The sequence below is a fragment of the Neodiprion virginianus genome, chromosome 2 (genome assembly GCF_021901495.1).
Source record: "Neodiprion virginianus isolate iyNeoVirg1 chromosome 2, iyNeoVirg1.1, whole genome shotgun sequence".
Taxonomy (NCBI): Eukaryota; Metazoa; Arthropoda; class Insecta; order Hymenoptera; family Diprionidae; genus Neodiprion; species Neodiprion virginianus.
In genome coordinates, this window is record NC_060878.1 from 9,548,155 (window position 1) to 9,569,661 (window position 21,507).

General features: G+C 36.3%; 3 protein-coding genes and 1 long non-coding RNA gene across 6 annotated transcripts in view; 2 read left to right on the forward strand and 2 right to left on the reverse strand.

Annotated features, from left to right (window-relative positions):
- The window catches only part of LOC124297114 (Down syndrome cell adhesion molecule-like protein Dscam2), a 116,446-nt gene extending 115,126 nt beyond the window's left edge, over nucleotides 1-1,320 (forward strand). The window contains exon 31 of the mRNA XM_046747763.1: nucleotides 1,230-1,320. Coding sequence (XP_046603719.1) covers nucleotides 1,230-1,233 — 4 coding nt within the window. The 3' untranslated portion in view covers nucleotides 1,234-1,320. The remainder of the gene's footprint in view (nucleotides 1-1,229) is intronic.
- On the reverse strand, nucleotides 436-5,442 carry LOC124297117 (coiled-coil domain-containing protein 93). 2 transcript variants are annotated; one of them, XM_046747768.1, is made up of 13 exons: nucleotides 5,301-5,442; nucleotides 5,083-5,196; nucleotides 4,405-4,499; nucleotides 4,201-4,312; nucleotides 3,967-4,122; nucleotides 3,671-3,859; nucleotides 3,396-3,446; nucleotides 3,173-3,274; nucleotides 2,881-3,098; nucleotides 2,463-2,779; nucleotides 2,281-2,401; nucleotides 2,092-2,176; nucleotides 436-1,778 (listed from the first exon to the last, which is right to left on the reverse strand). In XM_046747768.1, the coding sequence occupies exons 1-13, from the start codon at nucleotides 5,349-5,351 to the stop codon at nucleotides 1,617-1,619; spliced, it is 1,773 nt and encodes a 590-aa protein (XP_046603724.1). In that variant the 5' UTR covers nucleotides 5,352-5,442; the 3' UTR covers nucleotides 436-1,616. The 2 variants fall into 2 exon arrangements, with proteins under 2 accessions (XP_046603724.1, XP_046603725.1); XM_046747769.1 differs by lacking the exon at nucleotides 3,396-3,446.
- Nucleotides 5,443-5,461: 19 nt separating this feature from the next.
- LOC124297115 (SET and MYND domain-containing protein 4-like) lies at nucleotides 5,462-10,549 on the forward strand. 2 transcript variants are annotated; one of them, XM_046747767.1, is made up of 13 exons: nucleotides 5,462-5,556; nucleotides 5,647-5,953; nucleotides 6,291-6,516; nucleotides 7,018-7,201; nucleotides 7,421-7,742; nucleotides 7,828-8,077; nucleotides 8,242-8,573; nucleotides 8,652-8,725; nucleotides 8,950-9,062; nucleotides 9,147-9,438; nucleotides 9,564-9,726; nucleotides 9,803-9,956; nucleotides 10,054-10,549. In XM_046747767.1, exons 2-12 carry the CDS (start codon nucleotides 5,823-5,825, stop codon nucleotides 9,945-9,947), a joined length of 2,232 nt encoding a protein of 743 aa, XP_046603723.1. In that variant the 5' UTR covers nucleotides 5,462-5,556; nucleotides 5,647-5,822; the 3' UTR covers nucleotides 9,948-9,956; nucleotides 10,054-10,549. The 2 variants fall into 2 exon arrangements, with proteins under 2 accessions (XP_046603723.1, XP_046603722.1); XM_046747766.1 differs by lacking the exon at nucleotides 10,054-10,549 and having other exon boundaries at nucleotides 9,803-10,018.
- A 4,434-nt stretch (nucleotides 10,550-14,983) lies between these two features.
- LOC124297467 (uncharacterized) lies at nucleotides 14,984-18,186 on the reverse strand. The gene is made up of 3 exons (XR_006906618.1): nucleotides 17,965-18,186; nucleotides 15,751-15,896; nucleotides 14,984-15,177 (listed from the first exon to the last, which is right to left on the reverse strand). It is a non-coding gene; the product is annotated as an uncharacterized LOC124297467 (long non-coding RNA).
- Nucleotides 18,187-21,507: the final 3,321 nt, after the last annotated feature.

Sequence of the window (21,507 nt, forward strand, 5' to 3'; positions counted from 1 at the left end):
CTGTATATTTATGCTGTATGTTAATTCCCGATTTGTACGAATGTCTGGCTCGAATGAGAATATAACGCGTATGAGTTTATATAATAAACACTAATTACGTAACTCTTGCAATGAGACTGATGTAGGAAATTATGCTCACGCGCCCCAACGCCATGTAATTATATGTTGCAGTCGATCGAAATCTTATGGCCTGATTTATTATATTTGTTGCATTAAAGGTATAGAAATATCCTTGATTCTGATAATTCAATATAAGCCTATCACTTGGTTTACGATTCCGCGTTGTTCGGAGGACCTTTTAAAAAGTCAGCTATGATTCTGACACCGGTAATATTGCAAAGGTTTGTTATATTGTAACTTCGTGTATTGTTAATGGATAACTGCGGAAGATCAAAATTTGTAAAATATAGGGTGTATAGATTTTTCGACGGTCGAAAGAAAATCTATATCTGCGTGAAATAATCTTTTATCAGCTGATCGAGTGATTTTGTATATTTTCTTACTGTTTACGAATATATACTGCCAATTTTGATACATATGCTCAGTTATGGTAATTATAATTATACAATTATGCGGGACAAAGATTTAATACCGTGTGATCTGTCTTTCGATGACGTTTCATACAAACAGAACGTTACGATTTCAGTTTATATAATTCATTTCATGCCATAAAACCAGATGCCATCTGATGAACAAAAGAGTGCAAATCAAATAATTGTATAAAAAAAAAAAAAAAAGAAATTGAGTGAATCATGATCGTATGTGCATTTCCTCCCTCCTTAAACCCCTTAGAAAAAGACTGTAACTCCCGATTTAAAAATACATCATTCAAAAACGTCACATCGTAAGAAAATATTATGAAATGAATTATTCCATCGTTACAAAAAAGAAAGAAAAAAAAAAATGGAGTACGAATATTATGTAATTTCATTTTTAACTCTTAAGATATTGAAACTGTGTTTCAAAATATTATGTCAATCGTAAGAAATCAATTAAATAAATTGATTGTATCTAAAATCATGTAATCGGTGTTTCAGCTTTTTCTTTCTGCTCCTGTTTACCATTTCGGCGGTTGACCAAGAATACATGCAAAATTTGAAGAAAATTAACCAGAATTGAGCGACGGTATTTTCTGAATTTCTTATCTTCAATTATTTTAAACCAAACATATAGTTTCTATGTACTTGAAATGATCTTTCATCCAAATTATGTATCCCTTTTTTTTTCAGATAACAAACAGACCACGCTGGCCATTTAGTGAAAAAACGATAAGATTGTTGAATCCGTGCTCAAAGCAAAGGAGCAAATGTATTTTTAAATAATCAGTTGTAGAGAATATTATGCAGAAATTGGCGTAAATTATTCAAAAACTTAGGTTGTAAAGAAGAAATGTTTGTGACATCTTTTACAGTCCATACTCAATTAAAATGCTGCTGCAACAATATTGATATGACCAATTTTACTTCGGCTATACAATCGTATTCAACACTCACTCGCTACCGATAACAATAATAATCTTATGTGGTGTAAATTACGACGGTGTATTATATACATCATGTATCACATTACGATATAGTTAAATAATACGCAGAATAGCAACAACCCACTGATAAAAACTACGGCCCACGAAGCTGTGCCAACAATGCTTCATTTTTGCGGCACTCGATGGTTAATTGCCGTACTGCCGCTACGTATTTTCGCTGCTGTTCCACCAAAGTAACCAACTGTTGACTCAGAGAATCTCTGCGAGCCCGTTCTTCCGCACACCTTTTTTCCACCTGCAAAATGAAGCACGGTTTTCGTATTTCGTGATGAGAATCCATGAAAAAACAAAACAAAAAAAAAGAGCAGTATTTTGCGACCTTAGAATAATTTTCAACAAATTGAGTTTGCGAAATTTGATTTTACTCTGGTTTAATATGGTTTACTGAATTTCAGATGGTCCGGGACCAGGTGCGAGATAACGATTCTTCGTAAGAATGCGTCGTTACGTTAACTTCACGAACTTGAATCTCAAATCTTTTCTCGATTCAAGTAAGAAATTGTCGCAAGTAATTAACATAACTAAACACCAGAATATCGTATGCGTACCTTCGTTTTGTTTTGTTTTATTCCAGAAACAATAGCTTCAAATTGTTTCAAAAACTGCTCCTTACCACTGGCTGATGCCATTGCTCTGCAAGAAGTGATAATGTAAAATGAAGAACGAATACATCCTTATCATGGTCAGAAGCTAAATGAATATAAGTACAAGCCTCAAGAGAAATAATAATAACTCACTTGTTGTAATTGTCCTGAATAGAATTCAGCAGAGCCAATTCTTTACTTAGGTACAATTTCGTGTCGTCCAGAGTATTGTACAGAGTGTAATACTGCTTTGTTTCTTTATGTTTTGCAGATACTGAAAACAAAGTGTCAGATGACATGAAAACTAGATGCCAACGGTAAGAATCCAATATTACCTTGATTATAAAGCTCCAAGAACCGTCTCTGGTATTGCGTCAACTCAGATCTACCAGGAACGTCGTCTAGCTGCCTGGTCAGCGATGCTATGGCTCTGTTCTTTTTGGCAACTTGAAGCCTTAGCTTATTTACCCTCTCCTTTTGAACCTCGTAATCGGAAACATCGCACTGTGCTTCCCCAGGCTCAGTACCCTCGATATCCGGTACCAAACTTTGGAGCTGAGCCAAGTCAGATTTGCACTGTTCACGGAACTTGTGTTCTTGTTCCTTCAGACTATCATGAATGAGGAGAAGCTTCTGCAGTCTTAGCAGCACGCTGAAAAAGGCCAGGTGAAAATAATGTTGGAAAACTAGTGTGTCGGAGAAAAGTAAAATCGCCGTCATTCAAGCTCGTACTTTTTTTTAAATATAATCTACCTCTTATTCTCTTCAGTCTCCAACTCTTCCATCCTGCGGAAATCTTTCTCCACTTCCTCTTTTTTAATTTCGATAGCTCTGAGTTTTTCTGTGGCTTCTGACACTTTGCTGGATAAATTCTCCTTATCTTTTTCCATTTTCAATTTTCTCTCTTCAAGAGTTGCTTTTTGTTTTTCAAGAGCAGCTAACGCGCCGAATGAACCCTCCACACTGCTTCCCTGTATTGTATTCACCTGGTTTTAGACAAAACTTCAGGACATAACATGTTCGCAAAAGGTTTGTTTCTTAATACCTCTATGTCGGCACTCAACGCTGCGTAGTGTTCTGCAGCTTGAACTATTTCCTGGGCCTGCATTCCGACAATCGTTCCAACTGCACTGGCACTCAGCCGACCCTGTTTCATGCAAAATTATAGGGATTAACCAATTTGAATTTAAGCCCTGATGAAAGACAGCGAAATAAACACGAAAAATCATCCACACGATAGTTGCAGTGTGCGCGATGCATAAACTTACCTCGTTATCATCAGCGACTGACATGTTCTTCATAAGCTCGTCTATGCGTTTCTACAACATCAAACACTCAAAAATGCAAACAGCGATTGTATTCAGTGCGAAATTAGTACATATCGTGCTGACAATTAAATAATATCAGCAAATTCCTTTGTAGAAAACATGTATAGGAGTTTTTTCAAAATCAAAAATCGTACAAATAGAATATAGAAATGTGAAATGACAGACCATGCACGAGTTTACATATTCTTTACGATCCACACACACAAATTTTTCACCTCTTCTTCCTGCGCTTTCTTCGCACTTGAGGTGGCATCGTCCGCCTGTGTATCTTCAATGACTTCAGAAGGTGACAAGGATACTACGGACGATGATCCATACTCCAGGAGTGTGCTTTGCACTCTTCCCACCTCATCTTCCGGAGGAGGATCCTTTCTTCTAAAATAACGCTGAGGCTTGTACACTTGCTGAAATTGCAAGACGTTTTGTGAATTACATAAGTAGTTGGAAATAAATCTGAGTAGCTTGTTACTATATTCAATATCTCAGATTTGAAACGCATTGGTAGACGGACCTTGACAGTTTTTAAATTAGATGCCATGCTTTCCTTTTTTGCAACCATTTCGCTGTCTTCGGCAAACGTGTAATTTTTGTCAAATTGACTGACAGCATAAGACCTGACAAAGTCTCCCATCACCTCTCGCATTTCCATCGATCGTTTGACCAGCCACTAAACAAATCATTGAAATTTAGAAACTGATAGATTTTTCAAAGATAATTGGTACGACTGGACGGAGCACAGACACACCTGTATTATCGGAAAGATGTGAATGCAATCTAATCCCTGAATTTGGTGAGGTTCTATGCGATGCGGACAATTCATTTTTGGCAACATCGCGACTATTTTTTCAGTCAGAGCTCTATAATGATATTGGAAAAACATACATAAAAAATATTTACTTTCCATTATTACAGACGGTTGATTTTAATTATCACATGGTAATGATCATACATTTTCTGACCAATAGTGAGATTTTCTTGAAACAACAGATCGACGTCAACATCAAAGTTGCATGACTCGATGCACCAAGTCATTCCTCCGACTACCTAACAAAAAGAAACATCAAGTGAGGAATAAACTTTTGTCGATACATTGCAACAAAGTAAAATTCTTGTATAATCCACATCAAAATTAATATACAGATTAACAAAAGCGAAATGAAACCGACTAGTGAAGAGATGTGAACAAGTTCCATTGAAATAAATGTAAAGAATAACGTAAAGCACGAATCAAGATAAAAATGTATCTGTACATTTCAAAACTACAAATTCATTTTCACCTATAGGTAGAAACTAAAAATGTGTTGTACAATCGATTGAAAAATTTTTAGATTCAATTTAACAACATCAATTCAACGAAACTGAGGACATTTCGAAAAGCCCGCGCTGGGATTTGGGATCGAAGTGTAAGTCTGGGATCTTCCATTGGCCATTTCCGATCAAACAACAGCGGTGATTGGTGGAGCGTCGGATCGATTAAAACTACACGATTGGCGTGATGAGCAGGGGGGTGGGGGGAGATCGAGTTGTCAAATTTAAACTTCACTGCTGCTGTTGACTTGCTGTCAGACGATAAGATTGAGGATCAAACCCAGTCCAACCCGGCAGAGTGAAACAAACACTGGCAAACCTTGTCGAAGCTGGTGAGCCCTTTTATCCTGGCTCTAAAGTATCCAGCGGCGACAAGAAGATCGATAATTTCTTGAAATTTGACAGCCTGTTCTTCATCCTCGCGAACGTCAGCCTTAAATATAAAACACGTCAGTAGGTTGTAGAGGTTAGATATGATCGCGTAAAATTCGATGCCAGAAATCGGACGAATATCAATTGCTCGTTCCTCAAACTTACCTCTGCAGATTCGAGAGTCTTGGCCGACCTTTTCGACGCGTTTACAAACATACTTTACTCTTCTTTGTGTCTTCGGAGCGTTTTAATTCGTCTCGGTAAAACGAAATAGAGCTTCGCTACGGATCGAGAGCTCCGTAGAAATTGCCGGAAGATCCGTCGCCCCCCCCATCGACCGAGTCAGCCGAGTTTTACGAGTTGTTGATCGCGCTGGTCAGTCGCCGGGATCATAATTTCGTATCTGCGAGTTTTACGTCTTGTAAAAAACATTTGCCGGGAGTGAAAGAGTCCCAATCTTTAATCCTTTACCCACTTAATCGCTCATTGTTTTCGTAACTACCATTCCCAGGTTTGTGCTGGCAAAGTCGCTGTTCACTTCTGCGTGTCTCGAATTTAAGTGTGCGGTATTCAACAATCAACGGGGAACATAACCTGCATCGCTTCTTTTCTGCGTTCCGTTTATCGTACCTACCTATCTGGAGATTTCTTTCTGTCATTCCGTATTTCACGGAAAACGGAAGAATCATGCAGTGGCAAACTTTTTTGGACGCCGTTAATTGCAAACTGAGAAATGGCCGTATATTTCAAGAAATTAAACGAAATAGACGGTCTGAGTGCGAGGTGATGTCTTATCTCATTGGAGACCCGGACGTCAGGTGAAGTTTGACTTTTTTACATTTTGGATATTTAAAAATTTTACGAGGTTGAAGTTTGTAACGTTAATGTGACGAAACCTCAAAAAACGATCCATGTTTTTCAATATCAAAACAGTTTTCAAGCATAAGAGTTAATTTTTTTAAAATTATGAGTGTGAGTGTCGCTTCATTGCGATTTACTGAATTTCAGATAAATCCAAGTTGTAAAACAACGACTGTTATCATAGAAATATTTCATTGTAGTAACGTTACTAACTTCAATCTTATAATACTTTTGCCCATGAAACGTGTTTTGTATTTTGATAAGTTGTATTAACAAGTTGTACTTCTTTTTCAGAAAATTGATGCTGCTATGGCTGCAGGAGCAGCTTCAATCTAGAGAATCGAAATCATCGTCAAAAGCGAAACAGCTTAAAGATCTGGGAAACAAAGAATTTCAAAGGAAGAATTACGCCAGTAGCATTCCACTTTATACAAAAAGTGCTCAATATGCTGTTGCCGATGAATTGTCGATAGCTATTGCTAATAGATCGGCAGCATTGTATTATATGGATAATTTTAAAGTAAGAATTCAGTAATGGAAATATCAAATGGTACGATTCAGAAATTGAGTAATATTTTCTGCAAGTAATTGTCACTTGTAATTTTTGTAATCAATTTATAATTGGACCTGTGAAAGAACTAGAGAGCACAAAAGAAAGAACTTGAATATTTATTGAAGTTTGTTTTTTGAATCGTACTGCCTTTAATTTGATGAGGTTGAAGTTGGCAACGTTATTATAATGATTCATGTTTCCGAAAACCCATTATTTCGTAATTTTAGGGATCTCTGAAATGCAGTAAATTATAATAAGGCAAAAGTAATTCATAGTTTCAAAACTTAACACTTTGAAGTCATTAGAAAATTGCAAAATAGCGATTTTCTTTCTTCGTGACGTTTCGTTACGCTAACATTACTAACTTCAACCTCATTTGTTGTGTACATTCATATTTTTCTACTCATTTACATGTACATTGATGAGTAACTTGGTAAATTTGTTGTATGTATTTCTCATTTGAAAAAGGATTGCCTAAAAGATATCGATTTAGCGATAAACATCGGCTACCCTAAAAAGTTGCTATACAAATTGTATATCCGCAATGCGCAATGTTACATTAAATTGAAAAATAGAGTAATGGCCGAGGTAGCTATCGAAAAAGTTGAGGAAATTGTTAATGCTTGCAACGAGATTTCTGCAGAGAAAAAAGGTAAAGCGTCATTGATTAAAGATGGCGTCGAATAAGCTGTGAAATTCATATTGAAAAACGATTGCATCACTATTATGAAGGAAACGTTCGTCAGCCATTGATAATCGCATATTGATATGTACGCTATACATGTAATTTGAACTCGGAGTTTTTCAATATGAATTTTACTTGCAGTATCTGCAAGCTAGTCTAATCAACTCTGTTTCATATTGATTGCAGACGATATATTCAAGGAAGTTTCATTGCTAAAATCCCTCGCATCAAATCTGGAAAATATTGCAGAAAATGATAGCTCGAGGACACAATTATGCCAAAGACCCGATGTAGCATTTGAAAGCAATGCAAATTTTCCATTTGCGTCAGCTGCTTTAGACTGCAAATACACACCACAAAAAGGAAGACATGTCATAGCGAATAGAGACATACAAAAAGGCCAAGTCTTATTTGTCGAGAAACCATTTGCTTTTGTAGTATTGGATCAAAATGATTCCAGTTCGTTCTGCAGACATTGTTGCCACCCTTATGGCGCAATTCCTATTCCGTAAGTACTTTCTTTTTTTTTTTGTTGTGAAAGACAGCCCATATTTATCAGATTCGACAAATCAAACTGTGACTATCAATTCCAGCTGCAAAACGTGCGTGGGTACGCTCTATTGCAGTAGCGAGTGTCTCGACAATGCGTGGTCTGGTTATCACAAATGGGAATGCCCAGGAGCTCAAATGCGAATGGGACAACAAATAGGTATCGCACACCTTTCTCTGAAAGTTTTACTTGTCGGGTCAACGACAGAGGATAAGGAAAGATTCAATGAGGTTCAAAAGCTAGTCACAAACATCGACAAAGTATCCCCTGACGATCTGCTTGTTTATGGCATTGTAAGTGACCAAAAGAAATTCGTTTTTAATAATCTTTCAAACAAAGATCGACGATAAGAATTCCTATTCCTTCTTCAGCCGCTACGTCAATGCAAGCGTCATCTTGGCATTACGTATTCACCTTAATCACGTCATGCACAAGTTTATTATTCATCAATTTCCAGACAGCAGTGATGCTCACTATGTACCTCTCCATGTACACTGACTTCTTCACCACTGTGGATCTCAAGAAATCATTCGCCGATAAGTTTATTGACAGCAGTATCGACTTTAACTGTGACGTCACAACCGAGAGCGGCAAACAGTTATACGTTAGTTCTTTTCTTCTTCGACACACACTGCAATTGATATGTAACGGACATGCTATAACAAAACTGAGCCTAGACGCACAGGAGAATGACAAAGTGGCCACCGTGCATCAAGAAAGAATAGCAACTGGAATTTATCCTGCTGTGAGCATGATGAATCACTCGTGTGATCCGAATATAATTAATAGGTAATCATTTACTTTTTGTTACGTCAAACCATTCTGTATTCGCTATTGTTACTACATTACATTACGATTGTTTTTCAGTTTCGATGACCAGTATCTCATTGTTAAAGCAACAAAAGACATCCCTGCCGGTGGTGAAGTCTTCAATTGTTACGGTACGTGAATAGTGTGTTAAATTTTACCGCGATTCTGTGGTTCTGAGTAGTTTAATGTATCCTCTTTTTAAATGAAAGTTTGTAACGCATTCATTCATGCTCAATGAAAACATCGACAGATATGCTTTAGGCAGCCAAGGCTCGAAGGTTCTGTCCGATATCTTTCACTGATATCCTATCTAAACATCAATTTCAGTGGTATTTGATTCTATGTATATTATCAGGCCCTCATTTTCGAAGGACACCAAGAGACGAAAGACAGGAAATTTTGAGAAACCAGTATTGCTTCACGTGCACATGCGAGGCATGCACAAATCCTGAACTGCAGTATTTCTTGGTAATAGTAACCCCTGAATACAGTTTCTAAAAAATATCCACAAGGCTTCACCCCTGCAATACGACTCTCAATCTTTATCCACAGGAAAGATTCAGTTCGTTGAAATGTTTAGAATGCAACGGAGCTGTATTCAAAATTTCCAGTTCTCTCAGCTGTTTTGATTGCGGGGCAACCCCTGCTCTGAACCATAACTCTGAACTGCGCGAGGCCCAAAACCTATTTGATGCGGCTCATGTTTGTATTGAGATGGAAAACGATGACGAGGCGTTAAACAAGCTCAAACAGTGCTTGAACATCAGGCGCAGCATACTTTACAAGCATCATCAGGACATTATAAACACTTTAGACCTCATCGGAAAGGTTTATGCTATATCAGGTGCGGGAATTGTTTCGTTTTATAGTTTTTCCATTATTATTTCTCATCACGTTACGGAGGATAGCTTTGAGATTTAAAATCTTTTGAACTTTGCTCATCGTGGATGTAAATTCATCACCTTACAGGTAGATGGCTGGATTCTATTTCTTACTTGGAACACGTAATTACCGGTATTGGCGAAAGGTTTGGCACCGACAGCATAGAGCTTGCGAACGAGTTGAACAAGATCACGGATATCTGTCTTCCGTATTTGCAGGAAGAAACGAACACGAGAACGAAGCAGTATAAGTAAATAGAAAAATTTCGTTTACACGCCTCTTTCTGTATGTGAATTTGAATAACAATTTGGCAACTTATTTAACAGGAACGCGCTGAAGAAGACCCGCAGATTTTTAGACCACGCTAAACAGATAATGGACCTGAATTACGGTCCGTGGAACTCCGGTTTTCAGGAGATTGAGAAGAAGGCACAACAGCTATCCGCAATCCTGAGAAACTTCAACATTTAGTCAATTATTGTAATACATCGATTATTGTAATTTTTGTTAATGAACGCTAATTCTTGTTTGCTAATAACCAATGGTATTCTCGTTTCTCCCTCTGGCGACCAAACAGGTTCCTTGATCCTAGGTGATATCCTGCTGGCTTCACGTGCTGTAAAAGCTCTAGGTCTTGAAGTACCAATAATCGTGAATCTGCGCGTCAGAATAGCAAATCCCAATGACTTTTTTATTGGCCATGCCGAACAACCGGTGAAGCTGAACTTAAAAAGCTAGATATTCTTGCAATAGTATTGTGCATTTTTATTTTTATAATCTTAGAAAATTTTACAGGAACAACTGAAGAAACTGAAAGCGTTTATTCAAATTATGACTGGATTAGCAGTAAAGCAACGGATAAATTATTTAAAACACGAAGTCAAGTTGGTTTTGCGTGGGAAGAAATCCAACATTCATCATCCAGACGTTGTGCTCTGACCAGTGACTTAATTTAATGCTAAATAAATGCGGTCTCGTAAATTGTACGGTTGTTTTATGTTTTTATACGATGTTCAAGTTTTTCAGACATTAGCGTGATTTATCGTGCTTCATGCACGTATTCCTTTCAATAAATACAGGTAAATTCATACACGATCGTTTCTTTGTTTCTCTTCTTTTTAGTTTTCATTATTTTGTGCAAATAAGATAATTTTATTTTATTAGAGATAAACCGAATCCGGATACGCTGCTAGATGAATATCAAGACTCGCGGAGTTAATCGTAAGAATAATACTGTGTGGTTATGTTCTTTTTCGTTTTCTCAGAAGAATATCATGTCGAGTTGCTATTACAGTTCGCGAAGTGAAGTTATCAAGTTTAACGTACAATGTTCAGTTAAACGCCTGTCCTTAACTGATCAAAGTAAATAAGATGAAATTTAACCGAAACCGACGGAGATAAAAACTTGTCTGCACGCACATATATCGAAACACAAGAATGAGATGACCAGGGAAAACCTACAGGTAATTTGTAATTAGGTAATAATCATATTCGGACCACTTGCAAATCCTGTTGGTTTTTCAACTTTTTTGAATCGACTTTACTGCAACACTTCTGATTTCATGTTATATAAGACATTTCTACTATTTGAAACCATGCGTATTTTCAGAAACATCGGTTTTTTTTTTTTTTTTCTTCAAACAAATTGCCAACTTGAATCTTGTTTCGAACGCAGAGTTTCGTATTTTAAATCAATTATACCTGCTAACATTCAACTTGACTTGCACGGAACCGGTAAACGTGTTTAGAGTTGAAAATCGAGCCACCTGTAAATTATACTGAAAAATATTTGTGTGCAAATGTTCGAAATAACATTGATAGAATTTCAATAAGAAGAAAAAAAAAGTTGCGAAATTTCGCAAATTTTCGTTTTACTATTCAACCCATTTATCAAAATATATCTAGAATAAGAATAATGAATTTTCGTGGAATTGTATAGCCATGCGAATCTGTACATGGTTTGAGATTTGAATCAACGACGCGACGTTACAAGTGAACAAAAATTTTCGCAGGTGGTCTAACTTGACAAACAAAAAAAAAACAAAAAAGTATCAATAACGTATGAGGATAGAAATAAAATGGTGTACACATGAATAATGACTGAAATCGAATAAGAAACGAGGAACAAGAACACCAAGATCGTGATAAAATCGAATTATTCGCCGATGGTCGATGAGTATTATATAGGTACAAATAGTTTGCATTCAATGCTGGCTTTTGTGGGTCAATATCATCGCGGTAATAAAATTCCAACTTCACCTCTTTCCTATCTTATACATGTGTATATAAATAACGTAAACGTACGTACATACATATGCATGCACGCATACGTAGATACAGGAGAACGTTTTGCATGTGCATAAATAATACACGTATAGATATGTATACCTAAGTATAAACGCTTTACCTGGCGCCTAAAATACCTGCGTAGGTTATTGCTATTATTATTATTATTGTTTACGTTATATCTGCAAGGATCCGACGAGCCTCCGCGACCTTTCGATCGATCACGGTGCTGGATCGAATCGAATTCGCGTATCCATTGATCGAAGGTTGTTAAAGCCGTGGTTACTAGTGGGATTTTGTATTTCTAGGGTTGTGTGTTAAACGGTTTCCGTCGATAAAAAAGCTAGGTCTACTTGCTTGCCGAGTACTGGCTACGAAAATTTGCACAGGGGCAACCGTCTAATTCTCTGATTCTTTTGTCAACGGAAAATCCCATTGATGGGGAATTTGAATTTCGCGCTCATTTCGATTTCTCTTACAATTACCGAAGGAAATAATAAAATTTCGCTCGTTCCATTATCGTATAACGCGAGAATCATTTGACTATTATATAAATTCTATTGCGTAATATAAGAATCAGATTATAGGTATCATAAATGAGAAATAAATCATACCGCTCGCAGGGCTTATGAGAGGTTTTCTAGACGTTTGAAAATTACAACCAGAACGTAGGGATAGATGGATGAGTTTGTTTATATTATCTAGCTGATAAATTTCTAGGTATTGTTACACGTCTTTGCGCATATTTTAATTATTGTTACCGCGTGATAAAATATACCAGTAAATAATCTATTTACGTGTAATCTGAATTCGTGTCTCCTCACACGCTGATTATCATATTTCAGCTTCATCGACGTTGGCAGGTAGTAATTTTGTAAATTTCAAAAAACCTTTGCCAAGTTTTGTTGATCCAAAAATCTCGACGGAAATTACGTAAACGGATATCACCGTAATTATATGCGATATCAAATTTACGCTCTTCGCTTATGAGCATATGTCAATTTTGGAATTTGCATTGCGGGTTGGCTATTTCATATGCGAATCGTATTGAAGATCGATCGTGAATTTGTAGAAAATTTTGTGTATTCACCTGGAAACGATCAGTTCCAGCCTTGAAGTAGCTGGCATGAGAAGGCGAGGATGGGCCAGACTTTTTGTGTTAGGTAATAATAGGTCGAACTGGTCGAAGGTAAGGCCAGCTGGCGAAATTCGAGCCATTCCCATAAATTTATTCAAGGGTCCATGCATGCGTCTTCACGATTGTTCATGTCACGATTGAGTTCGTCTTCGATCAATGATAAATTCGAATAAAAATCCATACGAAACACTGGGTGTGAACAATTGACGAAATACTTGGGTACGTAGGCATCGATATAAACATTTGTTAATACATTGGGCAATGTTGGATCGCGCAGCGATAAAAAAAACACCGTAAAACACGATGCAACGGCAATTTATAAGCTACATGAGTAAATAACGTTAAGAAAATATACAAATTTAGGATGGTTGTGCAATTTTGTTTTTTTTTTTCAACTTACTTATTCAAAATTCACATCGCTGTTTAACACGTGCAACCGCGTATCTACGAAGCTGCAAATTATCTTGCGAATATGGTGGCTGCTAATAATAGGAGCAATCGATCATCTCTGAATTGTTTATAACGTAGTCTCGTACATGATTTTTATTCATCTGATAATAATACTTCTTTCTTCCTTTTACCTTTATTCTCAAATATTACGATCACGTCTCGTACCTTCGCAGCTAGACGTGTAAGCTTTTGTATAAATCATTAAATATGGTTGACGCGAATGGTAACGGTCGTATATTTTTCCAGTCATTTGACGTACGTCACTTTCAGTGCAAGGACGCAAGTTTCAACGAGAAGACACAATGTGTAGAAAGTAGCAACAATTCGTTATATAACTTCTTTTTCTTCTTTGTTATAATACATAAGCACACGTTGTTCATGCGCATCGTACAAACATCAATTATTACTCTGCAGACTGATTTCTGCCGAATATCTGCAGCAGCCAAAAATTACGATAACAATTATAAGAATCGAAAAAACTCTGAAGCTGCTGTTTATTTCCTCTATTTTTATTTTTTTCTTTCCCGCTCACTTTATTCTTGTGTTGATTCGTGTCAAACTTCGCGTGACGAGCTTCAATCAGTCGCCAGTTTGTAGAATATTGTTCGATCGAAAATTTATGGCTAACAATGTCGTTATATTTGAATGCGTGTGTGTACGTATGTTTTTTTTTATCACAATTTTGCAGACAATTTTTTGCTGACAAAACAGACCCCTTCCCATGGATGTAAACAATTTTTTTAATGCCTTAGAACATTCCCACGTACACTGAGCAAATACAGTTATCGAACGAAAGAGCTCATTTATTTGACTTCTGGTTTATTTGATTTTAACAATTTCTCTACTCAAACCAACCACTTCTCAGTTGAAACAAAAATATTTACGCATTGATTTGAATGCTTACTAAATGCTTTCGAGCTCAATGTATTTCAAACAAGTACATATTTATTTTGTAGGATTAAACTAGAACTTTCGGAACGACATCTTTGCTTGAATCAACTAATCTCAGTTAATTAGTGAAAGAATAGTATTTTAACCGCTGAACACGTCGTTTTAAATGTACAGAGAGATTGGAAAAAATAATCCCACGCTTACTGAAGTATTAATGTTATTGCCAGACAGTATATTTAGCTCAATGTGATGTTTGTTCGACATAATCAATGATAACTATAATCAAAAAATGTTTAATACGTTGAAACAAGAGTACAGTTCGGTTGAGAAGTTTTTTTTTTTTGCTAACCAGAAAATAAACGTTGCTACTTCAAAAAACAAAAAAAAAAAGAAAATCCATCCACCAAATGAGCATATGTTTAATTGGAATCAAGGAAGAGTTCTTGAATTGCTATACGTGTCACATTTGATTCAAGTAATTAACTAATACAGTGAAATATAATTTTTCTTACTTTTAAACAATCACGTGTAGTTGAAAATTGCAAATACACACTTGTAATTCATTTCAATATCTCTGAATGCGCTCACAATATACGAATCATTGGTTGTACGAAATGAATATTATTTCACCGAATTAAAATATCGGTTGATTCGACAGTCTTCTGATTCTTTGATCTGCACGTCCCTTCTTTTCAACCGAAATGATGATTCGTTTGAAGTACATAGTACGAATTTCGTCCACTAGACGGCAAGCTTTCCCACTTGAAAAGTAACTTCAAAGATGTTCATATACCTGAATCCTTCTGTATCCGTAAATACAGATTCATACGATCCTGTCAACCATCTGTGACGTGGTAAGTGTTCTCCAAACTATGTCGAAGTGAAGCTACTACACTTGTTCGGTGACTGTATAGTATTTCGTGTTGATAACAGATACTGTAATCCAATATTGACCTATAACATTTGTATATCGTAGAGAACTTTAAAAAGGGGGTTAGTCGTGATTTCAGTTTGATATGTACTATGTGACATATCCTTCTATAATCGGAAGAATATCCCATCATTATGCCTTGTAAATATTATTGCTATTATTATTATTATATTTTATCGATCCGAAATACGGAATTCTTCAATTTAAAACTACATAAATTGTCGCGTTGAATAAATGTGCTCTCAGTACTATACAAACGCATGGATTATTTGGATCAATTTATATATTAAATCCAATCATTTTTTTTACTCGGTGTATATACACGTATTATCTGCTCATAGGAACGGAAAATTTTCGATTCGACCACGCTTCTCGGTATTACGATTCATTTGGCGAAAAATCCGTTCGCCAAATCCTCGTCCTTAACATCCAGGACGATGGGCAAATTTTTCTCCGTTGAAAACGTCGAGCTTTTTTTGACAGTACGAGAATTATCGTCGTATTTTTTTTTTCCCCTCGGCACGTGTCCGTGGTTTGATAAGAATTAACCATACCTGTATCGTTATTGTTATACCTACCTGCGAGATCTCGGAGGAGAATGGATGAGTCAGTGTGTATATAATGCCAGTTTACGATGGGAACGTTTATACAGATAGCATCGATGATGCTAATAGTTTCCTCGACAATATAGTCTTCCTCACAATGCATCTTCTGCTGATTCCAGCTGAAACGGAAAAATCCCGCGAGTTATCCACAGAGGCATAATCCTTTCTGTTATATCGTACCCACGGGCATGGTTTGTCCAAACGATTCGCGCAAGCTTTTGCATATTATCGTAACTATTTGCACTCGTCTTGTGCACGCGTGCAATTGTAAAAGGCGTGTTTGCACGCGTTTTACCACCCTCCGCTGTACTTGCGATATTTTTCTCACCTCCGCGAGTGACGTCGAGAAGATTTCTCGCAATTTTTTTTTTTTTTTATTTTTTTTTTTTTTGTCACCTTGCTTTTCGAGGGAGGAAAAATTTTCAGCCCGCATCTTAAACGCGTCACATCGACTTTCCGTACTGCTGCGCATCTCCGTTAATTTAACCGTCAAACAATTGCGTGTTTGCACGCCTTTTATCATGCCTACTGTACGGTCAATATAGTGGAAGTCCATTCATTCATAGGATAGGATGAATAATGTATACTGTTTGTGGGGAGGGGAAATAAAAATTATTGTAATTCAGCGTTAGTCGAGAATACTGCGTTTTTAATTTCGTCTAATTCACGCCTTCAACAAACGAATGTAACTATTAATATACGCCAGCTAAGGTGTTTAATTAAGATTCGTTGTTGCAGTAAATTGTAGAAATTTTTTTAAATCGACCGTAATGGAAGGTGGCGAATAATTTTAACACTGATCTTAATTACGGTAGATAATTGCTTAGTTTAAGATTCGTTGTATATAACGTTGGTATAGCTGGGTTTATCTGGCAATTAAACAATCGTTTGTTTGTCATCAAACAGCAGTGAATTGAGTGAAAATTATAAATTTAATAATACTAATATAATTGGTTTTTTTTTTTTTTTTTCATCAAACGTTTACCACTCATTAGTGCAGTTAATAATATAGCTATTTCACATGTGTTTGTTAATGGGAGGAAAAAATATTTTTGTTCTTTTATTTCGAATATTGGCTCATTTGTAACGTGATGTGGCGCCTTTGCCAAATAATTTCGTATCCCTTTAATTTCGCAGACATATTGTGCCCGTGACGTATTTCCTCCCACCTCGATATCCGGCGTCATTGTGTTGCGTAAAAATCTCCTTCCTAGATCTTCGATGAAGAATGTCTTGCAGAAGAATCGAATAAAGGTGAGTGACACAATTTTGTATCGCGTAAATAGACGAAAGTAAGAAACGTATCACTGTGTATATATACAACTCTTAAAACGATTAAATGAGAATTTCTCTGGATAAAAAAAAATCAAGTATATTTAATTTAAATCAATATATTTATCGCTACTATAGAGACGTGATTTTATTGGCAATGTTTTTTGCTGGTGGATTTATGGATTTTCCATTTTTTACCAAACATTTACAGACACGCTCGTGTAATACGTCGATAAAAAGCAAATCCGAATCGCTGCACGTTATTCGAGATAGGTGCAATTAATTCGATTGAAAACGATAAGGAGAATTTTTTTGATCGAACATAATGAATGAGTAATTGTGCTCATCGGAGAGAAAAAAGAAAATATCAACCAGCTTAAAACAACAGAACTTGAAAAGATGCTGCAAGAGGTGATAAAAGATGTTATTGCCTTTTGCACAGAATTACATGGGGGACGTGAATAAAACAAAAAATATATCGCTGCGCACGATACTTACATCCTGTCTTCTAAAGGCGCCATTAACGCCATTAACCAGCTTGTTAAACGTTGTTTTTACTCTATGTTTAGCCAGAAAATGAGAAATTTATTCCGTTGGAAATTCCCAGATTTCCATTAACTCGCTGAATTATAGGTTCTAGAATAATCTTGAATTGAAATCTCAGTAAACTGGAATTGATTTTGCCTCGAAATAAATCAATTCCTTTGCAAATCCTTCAAGCCTTGAAAGTTTACAGTCAATTTAGCCAAACCATTTGTGACAGAAACTGGCAGAAGTCGATAGTTAACGAATTATTACATATTCTATTTCAATCGTGTCGCATTTAGTTTTACTAATCATTTTGTATCGCATGTTTTTCTCCACATCGACCTGGCATAAAAAAACAATAGTATAGCAGCTTTCGTGATAACTTACCGACAACAATCAGCTGATCGCCAATTGCGACGCCATCTTGCCTTATATCACACATGTAACCACACTTCGGATTCGAGTCAGTTTTCCACAACGCGGTGAACTTAATTACGATCCGATAATTGCCAGACGTCCAGTTACATCGTTGATACCTCGCTTAATACATCTTGCCATTGCCATAGTTTTGGATAAACTTATGTCGTACAAATTTCGCTGACATTTCTTGGATTTATGGGTATTCAAGTCTGCCGTGACGATCCTGTCGATACATTTGCTGCGGATTTGAAAGTCAATGGTGCAATTATAAAAATAACGGCGTTGTTGAAGCGCCGGTAAACAAACATTGCAAATATTCCAATTCTATTACACGTACGTATCTGCGATTATCACTGAAACCGTGAGAATGATACAATCTCTCTATCGGACATTGGTTCATAGATCTACGCAGATGCAACTTGCGGTGTACGATCAAGAAACGCAGACACGCAAATCGACATCGACTATATACGTATAATATCGCGTCGAGATAATGTCGTCGGTCCGTAATTAAATTCTTCTACATGCCTACGTAACACCTGCCTGTGTAATTGTGATTATAATAAACCGATGCAATTATGTCCAAACCTGTAGACAATAACGATTAGGTCACGATCGGCATCAAGGTCATGACGCCTCAATGGAAACGACGTCACTTCCGTTTTCTTACGTAATACATATGCATACGTATGTAGAGATGTACACCCGCGGCGTAACATTCAAAAGGCAATCGAACTTGTGTGCGCAGCAAATTTTAAACTGCACACGTTTTTTTGCAGAGCGTCGTGACGCTCGGCGCCGATTACTTTCAAGGTCACGGAAAAATACCCACGTGGAATAATCGCGGTGCGGAAAAATAAACCTTTGTGCACGTTGGCCGAAAATCCATACTTTTTATCTATTTTGTTGCGAGATAATCGCGTGTCAAGTGTTTGTCAAATTTTTATATCCTTGCAGGCTACGATGATATTTTGGAAAATACGAGACTTGAAAATGCTGTAATATTATAAACGAAAGATTAGACATCGATGCTTCGTTTCAAGTTGCTTCAAAATTGCTGGAAATTTCGAGTAGATTCGCTCGACTAAAGTCTGCGATGACTCAATTTATTCAGAAGACGATTTTCTTGTACAAGGTCGCTTAAAAATGATTTCCTTTTCTTCACCAATCAAGTTCACATTGCTGTTTGTCGATCAAAACCAGTATCGACACAACGTTTTGTAAAAAAAATATTTAGTGATGCTAACATGCTAACATTGAGAAAAAAAAACGTTTTAAGATAAGATTTTCAATTACCTTAAAGGATTTTAAAACGATTCGATGACATCTAAACGTTTGTTTATAACTCCAGTATTTTATAATCTTGTATATTCGAAAAAATTTTGCCGTAGCTTGTGAATGCCTACGGTAATTTTATAAGTACATAATCCATGACTAAGTCGTACTAAAATGAATAAATAGTATCGATTCTTGGTCAACCAACCTATTTAAAAATCAACCTGAGGACATCTTGTTTGAGCGGATAAAAGGGGTTGTTTTTGTGATTTGCCATTAGATTCGAATGCATGGAAGCGCCGCGTCAGCTGATTTCCGAAAATTTCATAAATCACAGTACTGCTCTGTGATTCATGGTAATTCCACGAATTATTTTTAACTAATTGCAAGCAGCCCGGAGAAAGTTGTGAAAATGTTTATTGTTCTCTGAACAGTACTCTGTGCATAACAATTCAAGAAATAATAAGCAAAGAAAATCATTCCGATTACTCGCAAACTCTTTTCTCATTTGTGGAAATACAAAATCTTAACCCGATCACTGTAGCGGTATTTTTTTTTTTCTTCCTCGTGCTGAAAATCCTCGAAAACGTCTCATTAAAAATATGAAAAAAATCTCGCGCCACGCTTAAAGCTTCTACTTCACGATGTAACTTTGCAATACAAGTTTTTTTAAATAATTTATTAAACTATAGATAACAATAAACATAAAAAGTCGTGAAAAAACTTTGTTTTGTTCAAAAATTCGTAACTCTGAGACAAATGTATGAAATGAAACGGTTAAAAGAGCAAATTAAAGCTCAAGAGTCGGACTTTCAATGAAAAACTGTTACAAAATAATTTTGTGAAATTGGAACCTTTGTTTTTTCACATGAACATATGAATTCTTTCAGGTGCGACTGTAGGAGCTTTTGTTCGTTCCGCTGCTTAGTTTTGCAATAGGGGTGGTTTGCTAATGCGGCCTGGGTCGAATATCCTTGACCCTACCTTCAGTTATCGGGTTAAGCTTGACCTTGAAAATTACCTACGGATAAGAGACCCGCGGGAACTTGATATGTGAAAAGAATTACGTCAGGTCCGCTGTTTTTCCTCATCAAATTCTTCCGTTAAACTAGCTCTATCACAAATCTTTTGTTTCAACTGTCCATATCTTGTAGAAATATAAGATAACAAAAACGAAGCTCCTAATATTTATGAAATGGATCCGTTGGATTTTGCGGGAAATATCAGTAATTTAAATCCAGCTACATGTCTTTATCTGGCAATTATTGTATCTTCTCTGCAGCTGTTGAATGCATCTTTAATAATTATACCTACTAGTATTTACATGACGCATATACGAGGCGTTCTCTTCCATAATTGTTTATACATATAGTATTACTACTTAAAGATACTCTCTATGAATTTTTTCACATTTTTTAATTTACTCGTTTCGGAAATGGATTTTTTTTTTTTTCAACTCGCTTATCACGGAATACCGAAGTCGGGGAAAAAATTGTAACACACAAAAAGTCATCTTTTGCTATGAACTATTCAATGCGATATATGTCGGCATCAAAAATGTAACATTTTTTTTGTTCGACTTCAATATTCCATCATATACGGGTTAAAAAAAAAAAATCATTTCCAAAACGAGTAAATCGAAAAAATGAAAAATATTCACAGAGTACCTTCAATTAGTACTACTGTATGTATAACCAATTACGGATGAGATCCAAGAGGATGAAGAAAAAGAGAGAGAAAAAGTGGCTGAGTTGGCGGTGAACGCCTTATATACCGTGTCAATTGCTAACGACCGTTGTGAACGTAACCTCAAAAGTTTTGTCAGTTTTTTGTTGGCAGTTGTGTTCAACACCGAAAGTTGTAAAAATTTTTGAGGTTAGGTTCACAACGGTTGGTCACCCTGGGAAACAATTGCTCTCGGATTGTAGCGCATGCGCATTGAACCATAGCAGACGACGGACCATTATGTCGTTAGCGATATATATTTTTACAACTGGTTTCATTAACGTAATTGAATAAATTTAAAATCAATTGTTATCGTGACCTTTGCGGAAGATGTGAAGAAGAAAGGAAAACAACGTGTAGACAATAACAAAGATGAACGCTAGTAATTACGTGATCAAATGAAAAGTAATCCTATTTTTGGTAAAATCAAATATTGTTTTAACGAGAATCAATATCGAGTGCATTTTGAACTACTGCTCAATACTTGTTCATCATATGAAATTTTTCCGC